Source organism: Carcharodon carcharias, chromosome 16 (genome assembly GCF_017639515.1).
Source record: "Carcharodon carcharias isolate sCarCar2 chromosome 16, sCarCar2.pri, whole genome shotgun sequence".
Classification (NCBI taxonomy): Eukaryota; Metazoa; Chordata; class Chondrichthyes; order Lamniformes; family Lamnidae; genus Carcharodon; species Carcharodon carcharias.
In genome coordinates this window covers 45938011-45955467 of record NC_054482.1, presented here as the reverse complement: position 1 = coordinate 45955467, position 17457 = coordinate 45938011, and the positions used below count along the sequence as shown (strand labels likewise).

The 17457-nt window shown below is 42.4% G+C and overlaps 2 protein-coding genes across 8 annotated transcripts in view; one reads left to right on the top strand and one right to left on the bottom strand.

The window, feature by feature from the left end:
- Nucleotides 1-10514, bottom strand: part of npl (N-acetylneuraminate pyruvate lyase (dihydrodipicolinate synthase)) — a 65238-nt gene extending 54724 nt beyond the window's left edge. The window contains exons 1-3 of one of the 3 annotated variants that reach the window (XM_041208549.1): nt 10449-10514; nt 3389-3456; nt 3222-3295 (exon numbers count right to left, since the gene is read on the bottom strand). In XM_041208549.1, the coding sequence (XP_041064483.1) occupies nt 3222-3295; nt 3389-3456; nt 10449-10451 (145 nt within the window). In that variant the 5' untranslated portion in view covers nt 10452-10514. Of the gene's footprint in view, nt 1-3221; nt 3296-3388; nt 3457-10260; nt 10307-10448 lie in introns of those variants that run through there. The other 2 variants (XM_041208550.1, XM_041208552.1) reach the window with 2 other exon arrangements.
- A 6429-nt stretch (nt 10515-16943) lies between these two features.
- The window catches only part of tprb (translocated promoter region b, nuclear basket protein), a 114138-nt gene continuing 113624 nt past the window's right edge, over nt 16944-17457 (top strand). For all 5 annotated transcript variants that reach the window (XM_041207888.1, XM_041207891.1, XM_041207890.1 and 2 more), the window contains exon 1: nt 16944-17123. In XM_041207888.1, coding sequence (XP_041063822.1) covers nt 16970-17123 — 154 coding nt within the window. In that variant the 5' untranslated portion in view covers nt 16944-16969. The remainder of the gene's footprint in view (nt 17124-17457) is intronic.

Here is a 17457-nt window from a genome sequence, read left to right as displayed (position 1 = left end):
CATGAATCGTGTTCAGTCATCTAGTTGAAAGGAACTACATTAATTTGATTTACCCCATCAATTACACATGTCCAAAACAGACAAAAGCTTTCCACTGTACTGCACCAACATACTTAGGTGAAATAAAATTGCAATTTGGCCTTTTCACTTCCATTTTTTCTCCCTGCACAATATATCATGGAATTTTAAGCACAATTTGCATTGAGCAATTTTTTTCCCCCCCCATCTTTGATGCTAGTTTAAAAACATCCTACTGGAATAAGGACCTTTACACAAAATTGCTCACGCACCCAAGGTGAATTAATCACCATTCGAATTTTCACTAATTGCGCGTATTTGCAGGCAGAGATTTAAATAAGTTAAGCTTGTTCTTTTGGCAGCAATGATAATGACTTTCAATATATTTTTGTTTTAATTTACAAAAACTGTCCCTCAAAATAGCCAGGAAATTGTTTTATATTATTTAAAAGTGAATTTCAGAAATTTGAAATCACGTTACACAGAAGGCGATAGACTGATATTAGAACCATAAAAAAGTTACTGCACAAAAGGAGGCCATTCGGCCCAACAACTTGTCCATGCCAGCCTGAGGGCACCTAGGTGCTCTTTCTAATCCCACCTTCCTGCACCTGGCCCATAGCCCTGCAGCTTACAGCACTATAGCTGCAGATCCAGGTAATATTCAAAAGAGTTTAGAGTTTCTGCCTCTACTACCAACTTGGGCAGCGAATTCCAGACACCCACTATCTTCTGCGTAAAAAAGTTCTTCTTCATGTCCCCCCTAAACCTTCTGCCACTTATCTTGAATCTATGTCCCTTGGTTCTAGAATTCTCCATCAAGGGAAACAATTTTATCAAGTCCACTCTATCTATTCCCCTCAATTTTGGGCACCTCAATCAAGTCATCTCTCAGCCTTCTTTGTTCTAAGGAAAATAACCCCAACATATCCAATCTCTCCTCGTAGCTACACTTTTCTAACCCTGGCAACATTCTTGTAAATCTCCTATGCACTCTCTCCAGAGCTATTATGTCCTTCCTATAATGTGGTGACCAGAACTGCACACAATACTCCAGTTGTGGCTTCACCAGTGTTTTATACAATTCCAACATTATATCCTTACTTTTATATTCTATACTTCTGGCAATGAAGGAGAGCATTCCATACGCCTTCTTTACAACCTTGTCTACTTGAACTGCTGCCTTCAGGGACCTGTGTACTTGTACACCAAGATCTCTCACTTCACCCACCCCTCTTAGTATATTCCCATTTAATGTGTCATCCCTGTAACTGTTTGACTCCCTAAATGTATGACCTCACACTTCTCTATGTTAAAACCCATCTGCCACTTTACTGCCCACTCTAGCATCCCATCTATATCGTTTGAGATTATGGCTATCCTCTACTCGGCCAATCTTTGTGTCAGCTGCAAATTTCCCCAATCGTGCCCCCCACGTTCACATCCAAATCGTTAATATATAAGACAAACAGCAAGGGTCCCAACATCAAGCCCTGTGGAACACCACTTGAGACAACTTTCCATTTGCAAGGGCATCCATCAACCATTACCCTTTGTTTCCTGTTACAAAGTCAACCTTTTATCCAGTTTGCCACATTACCCTGAATCCCATGGGCTTTTACTTTCCTGACCAATCTGCCATGTGTGAGCTTGTCAAATGCCTTGCTAAAATCCATAAATACATAACATCCACTGCATTACCTTCATCAACCCTTCTTGACACTTCCTCAAAGAATTCAATCAAATTTGTGAGGCAAGGCTTTCCTTTAACAAATCCATGCTGACCATCCCTGACTAGTCCATGCCTTTCCACATGACAGTTAATCCTATCTCTCAGGATTGATTCTACTAATCCGCTCACCACCAATGTAAGACTAACTGTCCTATAATTGTTTGGCCTTTCCGATGATCCCTTTTTAAACAATGGAACTACGTTTGCATTTCTCCAGTCCTCTGGTACCTCCCCTGTATCTAGTGAAGATTGGAAAATCATCCTCAGAGCATCTGCTATCTCCTCCGACTTCCTTCAGCAGCCTCAGAAACAATCCATCTGGCCCTGGTAACTTATCAACTTTCAAGGATTTCAACCTTTCGAGTACTTCCTCTCTCTTTATGACTATCCCGTCCAATATCTTGCAGTGTTCCTCCTGGACTACTATATTTACATTCTGCCTTTCCTTTTAAGCACGGAGACAAAATATTCATTCAAAACCCTTCCCACAGTCTCTGCATCTATACACAAGTTTCCATGTTCATCTCTGATAGGTCCCACTTTTTCCTTAACTAACCTTTTAGCATTAATGTATTCGTAAAACATCTTTGGGTTATCTTTAACTTTAATTGCTAATCTTTTTTCATGCCCTCTTTGATTTCCTTATTTCCTTTGTCCCTTCACTTCCTATATTCGTCTAGGCCATCTGCAGTGCTTAGTTCTTTGTGCCTATCGTATGCTTTCTTTTTCTGTTTGATCTTCCCCTGTATTCCTCTAGACAACCAGGGAGGTCTAGATTTGGCAGTACCACTCTTATTTTTGTAGGGGCATGTCTACTTTATACAATTAGGATCTCGCTTTTTAGTGCTTCCCACTGTTTTATCCTCCAGCAGCGCTGTCCAGTCCACCTCAGCCAAGTCCCTTCTCATTTCTGTTACACTAATCACAAACTTTAAAAGTTTTAATAAAATAAATTTCCTTTCAAGTGTTCAGTAAAGATATTAAATGTTAGAACACTGCCTGATTGCACTGGTTCAGTACAGATTGTGTGTTTTGTGGTGTGCAAATAAGGAGAACATTTCTCAGAATCGTTGATTGTGTCCAAGTGAAAACTCCCCTTTAAAAAAAATGAATAAAAACATCATGGACAAAGACTTGGAAATAGCTAGACACCAAAATTTGAGAATGGCTGGGACATGACAGGAAAGCTGGAATAAAACTTATTTTAAAGTGCATATTTCAATAGGGTGCAAATAAATTAAAATCTTTTTACATATTTACATAGTTTTTAAAAAAAGGGTTAACAACCCATGCTTAAATTCCAATTCAATTTTGGAACAATTTGTAGTAGATAGCAGTTTTAATTTGATACTGCAATTTTCCTAACAATAAAACAAGAATAAATTACATGGTGTTATAGGGAGGTGTGGAAAAAGGGAGGGAAGAATGAAAATGGAGAAAAATAGTACCTGAAACTCTGGCATAAACTTACCAAAAATATTTTTAATCCCCTGGACTTTTACCAGATAATCAACATATTGACCAATTACAGAGAGATTTATTTCACTGGAAGACAAGAAAGAATTTTAGGCCAATATGACAATGTGTGCTGCCAAACAAACAGGTTGACATCAGATAAAGTAACACCAATATTCTTACTTATCTTGTGTCATAGGTGTGAAGGTTGCTGCTACCAAACCACAAAGCTTGTTCCTGGGTATTGCCATCTAAAAAGAAAAATAAATGGATTAGATATTCAGAAGCCTCATTTCAACTGCCAAATGCTATGCACTGGTTAAATTGTATGGGCAGTGCATCATGACAGTTGGAACTCTGCCCAACTTCAAGGACTTTAGATCTCCCTTGGTGTTTCTGTGACATGTGAAAGCACAAGTTCAAGTAGCTTACACATTAGCAAAATGGAATAGTGCTAATTTTCAGATAATGTATATATATATAATGTATGGAAGGCTTGGATAACAAACAAGGTAGGTAGGTCAAATAGCTCATAACTGGACAGTGTCAGACACTTCAGTAACAATATCAAGGCCATCTATAGGGTGCAGAATCACAAAATTAATTACTGTACAAGAGGCAGCTATTTGGCACACGTCCATGCTGGTTCTCTGTAAAAGGAGCTCCACTAGTCTTAAAAGATTCACTAAAATTGACACCAAGGAGGAGCGACTTGAGTTATTGGAATAGGCTGGAAAAATTGGAATTAAAACCAGAAAATTGTGGAAAGAGAGTCAGCAAGACCAGCAGTATTTGTGGAAAGAGAAACAGAGCTAACAGACCTGTTGAGTATTTCCAGTATCCACAGTATTTTGCTTTTGTCCAAGAGAAATTAGAGCAAGAGGTTAAGCAATCTGATATTAAAAAAAACTTTGTAATTTTTAATACCATGACAAGGTACTTGAAATAACCTCTCCTACTCACCAATTCAGGGTCACAGGGAATTGGAGCCACTCCCAAAGACAGACGCAGAGGCACACACAATTTAACTATAGCCAATCCACCTAACCAACCCATCTTTGGACAGTGGGGGGGGGGGGGGAAACTGCAGCACCCAGCAGAAATCCACACAGACAAGGGAGAACATGCAAACTCCACACAGAGACACCCGAGATCAGAATTGAACTGAGGTCCTTGGAGCTGCGACACAGCAGCATTAACCACTGCACCGTGCTGCTCTGTCTCATACTGTGCTGTAAAATTCAATAATTTAGTATGAGGAAAGGTTATTCAGTTCATTGTGCCTTATTGGCTAGAACTGGCTCAAACAGCTTGTACTGTCACGAGTTCATCACAAATTATTTTGCCTCCCAAAAAGGTAGGTAAACCTTACAATAAAAATGAAAATCGTGAAATTTCTTCCCTATTCCAAGGGCAACTGGGCAGCACAGAAAGAGGAGGACGCCATAAGAGCATGGCAGATTTGCAACCTAACTCCACATGCCCACCTTAGCCCTCAACCATGAAACTGACAACCTTCTGGTGTCTACACCTGTGCTCCTCACAGGTATATTGTTGAAGACCCTCAAAGCAATCTTTAGAAAATCACTTGAACAGAGGTGAATTTCCCTTGTGTGTAACAGGTGATGCTTAAAAAAGTGTTGGTATGCAGCTACAACTCATTCAACATAACTATTGCTGAACACCACCTCTGAAAAACTAAAATTTGTATTTGAAATTTGTGGCTAACACAATATAAAAAAAAACATTCCACAGGTTCTAATTTTCTTTTAACGTTATGATCCCAGTGGAGATTACCCCTGGACAAGCTTGGTCCCAGGATGGAACCCAGCTTGATAGATTCTAACTTTTTTTTTGTTAAAAAGCTCATCAGCTGATCCCCGTGCCTGCCTTTGTTCAGTAGCGCCTCTCCACGTATCTCAACAAATTAAACAAACATTCATTCAACAAGATGAACTATATTACAACACTCCTTCACTTACAACTATACCTTTACAGATGTGCAAGGATAAAAACAAGTTGCGAAAGCTATCTTATGCTCCAAAGCTCACTATAAGTACACAGTCCATGTACCAATAGGGAAACTGTGGTCAGACCACAGAGTCTGAAACGAAGTGACAGATGCCACCTTAAGCAGATGCTGCACATCTCTCCTCAACTCTCCCCCCAGAAGGTTGTAACACCATGAGCCAACAACAGGTCTCAGCAAACTCTATCTTTCACATGAAGGTTTTAAATATCCACTCTCCAGGGACTCCCTTTGGAATCTTCTCCCAAACTGATGTTTTCTCTCAGACACATTCCACAAGGGTCAACCTACAGGGTTTTGAACTCTCCTTCGGATGTTCGTCTCCCCGGATCACCACTTGCATTCAAGCTTTCTTCCACACACTCCTCTTACCAACTCAGCTGTCAACAGTACAATACTGCTTCACACACCCATAGTAAAAGGTTACAGATCTTCAGTTGTCTTTTTGGACCTTCTGGCCTCTTGCAAGCTGTTCTTGCTTTAAATCAGCTCCCTGCAGATTTTGTCTCTAAGTCTGAAGCTTCTCTCTCTGCAACCTTTTCCAGGTTCCTGTCTTTCCATTGACTAGAAGGTCTGTTTGGGACTTGCCCCTGTTTCTGTCTCAATCTTTCAGCCTGAGACCTTTTGGGAAATCTGCTCTCACACCCAGTGCACAGTCTTTCTGGAGTCCTGGCTTCAAACCACTCAAAACTGTTGTTTCTAGTTTATTTTGTGTGTCTGTGGGAGGGACCGGCCTCTCTGGACCCCTGTTGCTAGGCAACAGCTCAGTCTCTGCTTGTTTAACTTAGCTGCCAGTCATAGAACTCTCATTAGAAATACAGGCAACTTTTAAGGTGAAACAAAAACTCAATTTAACCTCTCAACACAGATACTGTTCAAGTTTGCTTTTGTATTTCTGTAACACTTAAACGTTCTATTTTTTAAACAACATTTATGATATTTCAGCTGCTACCTTATTCCTATGTGTCCCAATCTATTTTGGCCTCTATTAAAAAAAGGATAATCAGTTGTTCTTACTTCCTGGTTTGCTGTCTGAAAATTCTACAATATGATTTGCTGCTTAGCCTGTTTGATGACATTACTTTTGTTGCACACTGGGAGATCCCATTGACTTGATAGAATCAAAAACACTCAAGAAATGTGAAATTTACACAAATGGAGATCTCCAGATCTGAGTAGCCAACTTCTTGGGTCAATGCAGTCGTTACATGGCTGATCATAAAATCCAGGCCAGATCAATCTCTCCCTTCATTTTCAATCCAGATCAAATCACCCCACAGTCTAAACTCCTCTAAAAATTGTAGAGTCCCCAGCTTTTTAAGCCCATCTTGGTAACTAAGATGTTTTAGACTATGATCTAATCTTGGCCTTCCTCTGCACTATTTCCAAATTTTCAATATTGCCCATTATGGAAGCTGACAAACAGGACATAGTATTCTGAAGAGGACCAAAAAAAGTGCTTCATCACTTCACAATCACAAACCTTTAGATATCAATGTACTAGAAGGCACAAATCTTTCCTTCCCACCAGCTTCAGTACTTTCCCTGAAGGGTGCACTTATGTTCAGTATTCACCCTACCCACGTGAACTTAGAAAAGTGCAGTGACATGCAGCATTTGGTAGTGATGTGCCCAAATCACCAATGCATCTGGGTCTGTCTATAGTCAGGTCTCTAGTCTTAAAATTTCACATCTTAGCATTTGCAAGCTTGCATATCTTTCACCAAGGGCTATATCTTGTTAAATTGCCAACAAATCTGAGAATAGATCATTTAAAAAGGTAACATACGGGAATAACAAACTTCCATACTCAATGATTACAGAATCAAATACCCATGAAAAAAATTCTGCATTAGAATATCTCAACTGCAATTAGCATCTGAATGACTATTTACAAAACAGCATTCTTTTGAGTTTGGTCTTGCTCAGTTGGGTGAATGGAGTTTTATTTCTGCTTAGAAGGCAGATGATTTATTGCTGTGGTGACTACCTAGCTTGCTTACACACCTATAATGTATTCCTTGCATGGCACTGATTAACATAGATCCTTAAATTGTCATTTAAAAAGAAAATTCTCCAAACCAAAGGAGCAGGGCTGTAGGGCAGAATGGTTTCAGTACATTGGAAGATATAGAAAAGCAGCGGTGGATAGGCTTTGAGGAGCCAGGAGGCAAGTTACTCATCACAGGATTCCTAGCCCCAGACTTGCTCTTGTAGCCACAGCATTCATATGGCTAGCCCAGTTCAGTTTCTGGCCAAAGATAATCTTCATGATGTTGGTAGTAACAGCAATGGCATTGAACATCAAGGGGTGACGGTTAGATTCTCTCTTGTTGGAGATGGTCATTGCCTGGCTCTCATGTGGCATGAATGTTACTTGCCATTTGTCAGCCCAAGCCTGGATATTGTCCAAATGCAGCAGAACCTGGACACAGACTGCTTCAGTATCTGAGGAATTGCGATCGGTGCTGAACTTCATGCAATCAGCAACAAACATCCCCACTTCTGACCTTATGATGGAAGGTCATTGATGAAGCAGCTGAAGATGGTTGGGCCGAGGCCACTACTCTGAGGAACTCCTGCAGTGATGTCGAGTGGAGATAATTGACCCCAAATGCCTTCCTTTGGTGATAAGTGTGACTCCAACCAATGGAGAAATCCTCCCGCTACTCCCCCCTTCCCCCAGTTCATACAGCATGAGCTGCCATAAAGCAGTTAAGTTTAACGAGCCAGAGAAATTGACAGCCCAGGGGAGGGGGATGATATATGTTTCCGCAGAGTCAGGGAGTTCCATGGCGTTGGTCTGGGTCTTTAAAATAGTCACTCAGAAGTTAGAAGAGGTTGGCATAACCCCAGCGGAACCATCCAAAGTTTGCTGATTTAAACTGCATTTTCCGATGGTTCCCAGTGCAGACCAATTTTGTCCAAAAGTAGTATGCCCTTCTGGGCAATTACTGTGCAAATCCTTACGTGGGAACTTGCCAGAGGGATTCCCCAGCGCATGTTTGGGGTACTCTTTCCTACCCCCTCTTTAACCGCCCCCCCCCCCCCCCCCCCCCCCCAAAATCCGACGCTGGAGAGCATGGAAGCTACCCATCTGCAGAGGTCTCGTCCCAAAGTGAAAACTAAGTTCAATTTTATCAAACTTTTTGGCGTTACAAGTCATCAGCTGTATTGTTTTATATTTCTAAAATCCTCGAACTTTCTACCATTCAGAATTTTTATGCTATCAGAAATATGGATTCAAACAAAAGTTAGCTCCTCCAGACTTTCTTCTTAACACGAATATTCTGGATTTAAGTGGATCAATTATACAGTTCCCGACTCTTCGGCTTTCAGTAGGAGTCGACCAGAATGGCCAACTGGTATCCCCAGCGCTGCTGATAACGACTCGGGGCAAATAGTCTTGGTTTGCCTGGTCCACGCATGTATTTTACCCTCGATGTCGTGGCTTGCAACCAAATCACATTCTCAGCCTTGCTGGTCTCCACGCTGATTACCAAGCTTCAAACATTGAGGATGGCGCCATCACTAGAAACTCCAAGCCCTGACAGCACAACTGGGTGAGAGCGCACAATACACACTTCAAAGAGAGAGAGAGAGAGAGAGAGAGAGAGAGAGAGAGAACACGTGACCTTATGATGGAAGGTCATTGATGAAGCAGCTGAAGATGGTTGGGCCGAGGCCACTACTCTGAGGAACTCCTGCAGTGATGTCGAGTGGAGATAATTGACCCCAAATGCCTTCCTTTGGTGATAAGTGTGACTCCAACCAATGGAGAAATCCTCCCGCTACTCCCCCCTTCCCCCAATTCATACAGCATGAGCTGCCATAAAGCAGTTAAGTTTAACGAGCCAGAGAAATTGACAGGCCAGGGGAGGGGGATGATATATGTTTCCGCAGAGTCAGGGAGTTCCATGGCGTTGGTCTGGGTCTTTAAAATAGTCACTCAGAAGTTAGAAGAGGTTGGCATAACCCCAGCGGAACCATCCAAAGTTTGCTGATTTAAACTGCATTTTCCGATGGTTCCCAGTGCAGACCAATTTTGTCCAAAGGTATTGCAGGATGAGCAAAGTACAGAGGCTGCTGGAAATCTGAAATAAAAATGCTAGAAATATTCAGGAAGTATGGCTGTGGGTAGAAAAAGACAACTTTTCGTTGTGTTACTCTCTCCATAGATGGTAGCAGAGCTCTTGTACTACTTCACCACCCCCGTTGCTTTTTGTTCCCTGACATCTTAGGTATGTAATTCTCTTTCCCCCAGCTTCTAACCAAACCCTGACCTTACAGTACTACCTCACTACCCCACCGCCCTCTTTTCAACCGCATAGTACCACCTCCCTTCACTGCCCCCTTTTCAACAGCATAAAACCAATCACATTTCTATCGCTCCTCAGTTCCAAAGGAAAGTCAGAAGGAATTCGATTTTAACTCTCTTCGCAGACATCACCAGACCTGCAGTTCTCAATTTGAGTATTTCCAGCATTTTTGCTTTTATCTAATGTGTAGCAGTAGTCTCAAGAACGGAGCCTTATCTCCCTGAATTAGGTTTGATTGTGTAGCGGTGTTTGTTTAAGAAAAAAAGTGTAGAAAATTTTCAGTTAGAAGCTGCAAAAAATTATATCTATGATGTTTGTCGTCAAGGGTGATTGACTTGCTGTAGACACATCGAGTATGTTTATTTGAACGTTACTCATCCATAAATATTACTTTTTTGTATTCTTTGATTTGTAAAATATTCATCTCAAAACAAGTCAGTCATTTTATGCATTGGGTTAGAACTGGTAAGACATTCAACTAAAGACAAATGCAATAACAAACTCAAAGGAGGACAAAAAGTGATCAAACACCACATGACATGATTTCAGTCCCGTGACAATGCTCGTCATGAAATCTGCAGAAATTCCTAGATAAGTTAGCAACTCTCATTAATAGGAAAAAAGCCAACAGCGCTAGTTTTAACTTAGGTTGCAAATCAATTTACATAGAGATCATCTCTGAAAGATTAAGCTAATAAATCACATACACAGTAAATTCAGATTACGAAGAAGGCGAGGGGCAGCGACTGACAGCTCGACACATTCACATCCCTTTTTCCTCCACAACGTGCTGAGAGCTGCTGAATTACCTGCCCATCAAACACAAGCCGTTAACTGATTCAACAACTAGGTCCAATAACGCCGAAAGACCTGTGCCAATGATCAGATTACCTACCATAAGCTCAGTTATCCGTTCCTACCAAAGCAGCAGCACCACCTACGTGGATTCGCCTGCGCATGTGCAGTTTATCATACTCTCCTCGTTAACCATTGGCTGAGCGAGACCCAGCCCCGCCCACGGTGTGTCTCTGACCTGTGACAAGTGATCAAATGTCGGTCCCGTCACCAGCGTTCATCAGCTGATCGCCCATTTGTTCCAGTGCTGGTCGATAAGGGAGGAAGGTGGATCCTGTCACCTCTCCAGTATGTAACTGTTCTCGAGTTGATTTTCCAGGCAAATTTTCTTGGTGGACACATTTAACTTTATTTACAAAACAGAGACAGCAACTACATGTGTGCGTCAAACTCTAAAACTAAAGAACTCTCCCCAGAGGTTCCCTGCGCTGCTAACTCATTGGTTTACACAGATCATGTGATCTCAAGATTATTCTTGTTTCTCAAAACTATAATTACTGTAGTAGTTCAGACAGTTACTTACTTTTGGAGATTAGTCATCCTTGTAGGCAAGTGAAGGAGCCTAGTGCACAGAATTGTTACATCACAGAAGCAGGCTATTATAGAGTTATAGACAGCCATAGAGGCCCACAGCACAGAAAAAGGCCCTTCAGCCCATCAAGTCTGTGCCAGTCAAACAAGTACCTAACTGTGCTAATCACATTTTCCAGCACTAGGCCTATAGCCTTGTATGCCATGGCATCGCAAGTGCACATCCAAATACTTCTTAAATGTTATGAGGGTTTCTGCCTCTACCACCCTTTCAGGCAGTGAGCTCCAGATTCCTACCATCCTCTGGGTGAAAAAATTCTTCCTTACATCCCCTCTAAGCCTCCTGCCCCTTACCTTAATTCTATGCCCCCTGGTTATTGATCCGTCCACCAAGGGGAAAAGTTCCTTCCTGTCTACCCTATCAATGCCCCTCATAATTTAATATACCTCAATCATGTCCCTCCTCAATTTCTTCTGCGCCAGGGAAAATAACCCCAGTCTATCCAATCTCTCCTCATAACTAAAACTCTCCAGCCCAGGCAACATCCTGGTAATCTCCTCTACACTCTCTCGTGCAATCACATCCTTCCTATAATGCAAATTCCAGAACTGCACACAACACTCCAGCTGTGGCCTAACCAGTGCTTTCTACAGTTCCAACATAACCTCCCTGCTCTTATAGTCTGTGCCTCGGCTAATAAAGGCAAGTATACCATATGCCTTCTTAACCACCTTATCTACCTGTCCCGTTACCTTAAGGGATCAATGGACTTGCAAACCAAGGTCCCTCTGATCCTCGGTACTTCCCAGGGTCCTACCATTCATTGTGTACTCTCGTGCTTTGTTTGCTCTGCCCAAGTGCATCACCTCACACTTATCTGGATTAAATTCCATTTGCCACTGATCAGCCCATCTGACCAGCCCGTCTATATCCTCCTGTAATCTAAGGCTATCCTCCTCAGTATTTACCACCCCACCAATTTTCATGTCATCCGCGAACTTACTGATCAACCCTCCTACATTCAAGTCTAAATTGTTTGTATATACCACAAAGAGCAAGGGACCCAACCTTGATCTCTGTGGAACCCCACTGGACACAGTCATCCAGTCACAAAAACATCCCTCGACCATCACCCTCTGCTTCCTGCCACTCGGCCAATTCTGGATCAAATTGCCTTGGATCCCATGGGCTCTTACCTTCATTATCAATCTCTCCCATGCGGGACCTTATCTAAAGCCTTGCTGAAGCCCAAGTAGACTACGTCAAATGCATTGCCCTCTTTTACATACCTGGTCACCTCTTCGAAAAATTCAATCAAATTGGTCAGACATGACCTCCTCTTAACAAAAACATGCTGACTGTCCTTGATTAACCCCTGCCTCTCCAAGTGTAGATTAATTCTGTTCTTCAGAATTGCTTCCAATAGTTTCCCCACCACTGAGGTTAGACTCACTGACCTGTAGTTCCCTGGTTTATCCCTTCCTCCCTTCTTGAATAATGGAACCACATTGGCTGTACTCCAGTCCTCTACCACCTCTCCAGTGGCCAGAGAGGTATTGAAAATTATTGCCAGCGCCCCTGCTATCTCCTCCCTTGTCTCACTCAACAGCCTGGGATACATTTCATCTGGGCCTGAAGATTTATCTACTTTTAAGCCTGCCAGAGCACTTAGAACCTCCTCCCTTTCTATACTAATTTCTTTAATTATATCACAGTCCTTCTGCCTGATTTCCATAACCATGTCATCCCTCTCACTTGTGAACACCGACACAAAGTATTCATTTAGAACCCTACCTTCTGGCTCCACACACAAATTACCATATTCAGCCTGTTATGTCTGTGCAGGATCTCTGGATGAGCAATTTACCTAGTGCCGCTCCCCTGTCTTCTCTCTCTACCTTACACATTCTTCCTTCTCAGATAATTCTATTCCATCTTGAGTTCCTCAATTGAACCTGCCTCCACCTCACTGAGGCAGTCTATTCCAGATCTTAACCACTTGCTGCATAAAATAGTTTCTCCTCATGTCTCCATTGCTTCTTTTGCCAATTACCTTAAATCTGTGCCCTCTCATTCTTGATCCTTCGGCCAGTGGGAACAGTTTTTCTCCATCTACTCTATCCCGATCACTGATGATTTTGGATACCTCCATCAAATCTCCTCTCAACCTTCTCTTCTCCAAAGAAAAAGGTCCTAAAGTCTCCAATCTATTGCTGTGATTTAAGTTCCTCATCCCTGGAACCATTCTCATGAATCTTTGCTGCACCCTCTCTAATGCTTTCACATCTAACGTGTGGCACACAGAACTGAACGTAATACATAAGACACTAGTTCAGCCTCAACTGAAGTATGTTCAATATAACCTCCTTGCTCTTCTATTATATGCCCTTATCAATAAAGCCGAGGATATCATAGGCTTTAATCGCTCTTAAAAATCTGTCTTGCCACCTTCAATGATTTACTTTCATATACACCCAGGTCCCTCTGTTCCTGTACCCCTTTTAGAATTGTATTACCCTTTGTATTATATTTTCTCTGTGTTCTTCCTATCAAAATGAATCATTTTCATACTTCTCTGTATTGGATTTCATTTGCCATTTGCCACCATTCCACCAACCCTGTCAACGTCCTTTTGAAGTTCCACACAATCCACAACATTTTTAACTTTCATACTATCTGAAAATTTTGAAATTCTGCCCTGAACATCAAGGTCTAGGTCATTAACATATATCATGAAAAGCAAGGGTCCCAACACTGAAACCAGGGGAAGTCCACTACAAACCTTCCTCCGGTTCAAAAAACATCCATGAACCTTGTTGCCTGTCACTCAGCCAATGCTGCAAACAACAATGAATTAAATGACCTGATAATTTTTTTTTGGTGATGATGGTTGAGTGATAAATATTGGCCAGGGCATTTGGGAGAACTCACTCTCATCTCCAAGTTAGAAAATGGGACCATTTACATTTGCTTGAGAGCAGATTAAGGTCTCATCTCATCCAAAAGACAGCTCCTCTGACAATATTGTTCTGTCTCATTAGTGCACAGAAATGTCACCTAGTTTATACTGTTTTCTGGTCATGCTTTTATGATGTGGAACCATACATTACATAGGTAGTTTTGATGATTAATGTACTATTTTCTTTTTTAGAAAGTCAACTGTGTGAGGTACGATTACATGATGCTCGCAGAAGACTGCTTTTTAACCTAAGAGCAAAGACCTTCCAGTGATTTCAGAATTTATCAGATGTTCCAAGTTGTTGTATTTGTACAGTGAATGAATTACTTTGGATAGTAGAGTAGCTGTTATGTCAGCAGTCTTCAAAGTGTCATCCTTCACCTGTGTGCTTGGACAAGTGGGAACCCTTGCTAATATTTTTTCCACTCACTAGCCCATCATCAGAGGTCCATCGTAAAGTCATTTTGCTGCAGTGCCTGAGAATGGATAACTTTTTATAGACCACACTGTAAACTGAGAGCCTTTTGGTTTGATTAATCCAACAGTGTCACATCACATGATGTAATTACCCATTGAACCATTGTGGACTAGCACTTTTATTTCTAATTGCAGATTTCAACAATATTGAAAGCAATGTCACTGGCAGAGTAGATTATGGGTATTATTACTTTCTCATCAACCAGCACACTTGCTAAGGTGATATGAAGGCACCCAACCTCAACTCTGTCTTTGCTGTTTTAGTAGATAAGAATGCAAGAAATAGGAGAAGGCCAATCAGCCCATCAAGCTCATTTAACTTTCAAGAAGATCATGGCTGATCTAAGTGTAGCCTTAACTCCACTTTCCTGTCTGCTGCCATAACACTTGATTCCCTTGTAGATAAAAATCTAATGACCCCCACTCACTCACTCAGCAGCCCCTTTTTCTGACCCTGTCCCCTACTTACTCACTCAGCACCTCTTTTAAACCCTCCTCCCCTACTCACTCACAAAGCAGCCCCTCTTCCCAAACCCACCCGTCTTGCCAAACCCTATCAGGACCCATGAGCCACAGGTTCCACTTGCCGAGACCCAGGATCCACCTCTCCCTCCTGGCTTGTTGAACCCTGTCCCCATGGCTCCACCAAGCAAAGCTTGCCCCCCTGGTGGAATGAGCGTCGACTCCCCTGAGCCTGCTCCCAGCCTCGTATTGTTGGAGATTTTCCAGACTTCCTGAAATTCACTTCTCCTGGCTTTGCTGGCGTTGGAGGCGGTGGTGGCTGAGAAGAGACAGAGGTCGGAAAAAAATTAGAAGGGTGAAATTCCATTATCCAAAAATCAGAATTCTGCCAAATGATAGAAATTTCTCAACCCTATTTGCTATGTTTCAGTAATCCATACTATGTCTGGTTCCTTCCAATGCATGCTGACCTCCAGCATGGAAATTTTGGACACGATTTTCAGATTGGTGTGCGGGTGCGATCGGCAGGCCCGGGAGTAGCCGGGGAACTACGGACCACGATCAGCCCCTGACCATGATTCCACGCTGGCTGCCCTATTAATGTGAAGCATGTGCTGAAATGCTCAGCACTGCCGGGGTGAGGGCAGGAGGAGGGTGGGTGCTGACATAAGCGCGGGAGTGGGTGAACGCTGAATGAAAGCTCCCTGAAGTCAGGGAATTGAAGACTTTAAAAACCAATAAATAAAGTTATTAAAATCCGGAAAATAACGTGCACGCATCACAACCAGTCCTCAACATATACATGATAAAAATTCTGACCATACGTTTCTTTAAGTTTAATAATGGAAAACTCATCCCGCCTTTGAATGGTTTCATGAAAAATCCAAAGCCCGCCTGGCTGATTTGCCTGTCCACCAACCATAAAGTTGGACAGAACACGAAAATTTGGAGACAATTACAACTTTAATTGGCCTCTTAATTGTCGGCAGGTACGCTTTCGATCTTTGTGTATGCCCGCTGTCCGAAATATCGCACGAGCGCAGGATGATGTCAGGAAGGTCGCCTGACATCGTCTCGCACGATTTCGCGTCCAATCGGGTCAGGCGCACGCCAACTTAAAAATTCTGCCCCGTGTATACTGCTGTACAGGCATTTGAACTGATTTGTAACCGGATTGCTTTATGTTTAACCATCCTTTTTAGATTCACGTACAATAACTCGATTCATTCCATTGCCATCAATGTCCTTCCTTGCTCTCCTTCCCTGTTTTTTTTAACATTAAGGCTGCTTCTGCTTATTGTAGAGGAGTCCTCCAACCATTTCACTAGTTTAATGCCTTTGCCACCTTCCTATTTACCCTTTCAGGTCCAATCCCAGTCCAGATAGAGCCCAGTCCTTTGGTATAGTTCCTTTCGGTCGCATGTGTCATGAAAATTAACGCTTCTTTCCCACACAAGGCATAAATTCTCCTGATGAACCTGCTCCTATCCCAATTTGCACATATTTTGGGCAATAATCCAGAGATTATTACCCTCGAGATCCTGCTTTTTAATTTGGAGCTCAATTCCTGATACTCTTTCAGCAGCACCTCCTTCCTGTTTCTTTCTACCTACGTTTTAGCACGGACCACGACAACTGGAATTGCTACCCTCCTCCGCCACTCCCTTTCTAAGTTCCTCTGCAGCCGCCCAGATATCCCTTATCCTGTCACTGGATAGGCAACACACTCTTTGGGATTCTGGTTCTTGACTGCAGAGGATGCAAACGAATGATATTGAAATTGAAGTGCAATTAGATAATGGGCTGAGAACACTAAAGATCTCGCGGGATTATTGCTCTTTCCTGTTTTTCTGCATTCTCCTAACCCCTTTCCGGGTCTTTGAGTTTTCCCGCTGATTGCAAGAGATCAGCAGCGCTTGGGGGTGTGGGAGGAAGAGGGGAACAGTATGTCACAATGATTCCAGAGTGTCTGCCGGGTGTTGTAGTTTTCTTCTGTCGAAAGACGAGGGAAGTGAGGCGGCGCTGGACTATAACTCCCAGAGGGCTATGCCTAGCCTGTCACGCTGTACGTCACACAAGCGCCTTGTTAGGTTTGCGGACGGAGGGGGAGGTTGCAGGCGCAGACGGTAACATGGCGGCGGCTGTGTTGCAGCAGTTGCTCGATCGTGCTGAACTTGCCAAACTCCCTAAAATTACTGTGGCCAAACTCGAGAAGCTTATCACCGATAAAGAGGCGGATGTAATTACCCTAAAAGCCAAATATGAGCGTTTTAAAATTGATAGCGGTGAGTAATAGATGGAAATACACTCTTGGCAAGAATCCAGAGGGAGGTAGGCCGTCCCTTGGCATGAGGATGAGACGGAGTATCCATTTAGCTTCGCCAAAACGGAGACTTTTGGACCTTTGTGTTTCCAAGTGTCGGCTTATGGATTTTTAAAGGAATACTGTACATCATATCGTTACGTTTTTTTCAAAACTTGCATTTTAATTTGCTATTTCCATGAAGAATTGTTTCAAATTTTATTTTGTCAGGGTTGTATTATCCCATTTAAGGATGCACTCACTCGTTCTTGTCAATCTGCATTAGCTCCCTAACTCGCCATTTAAACCTTTTTCTC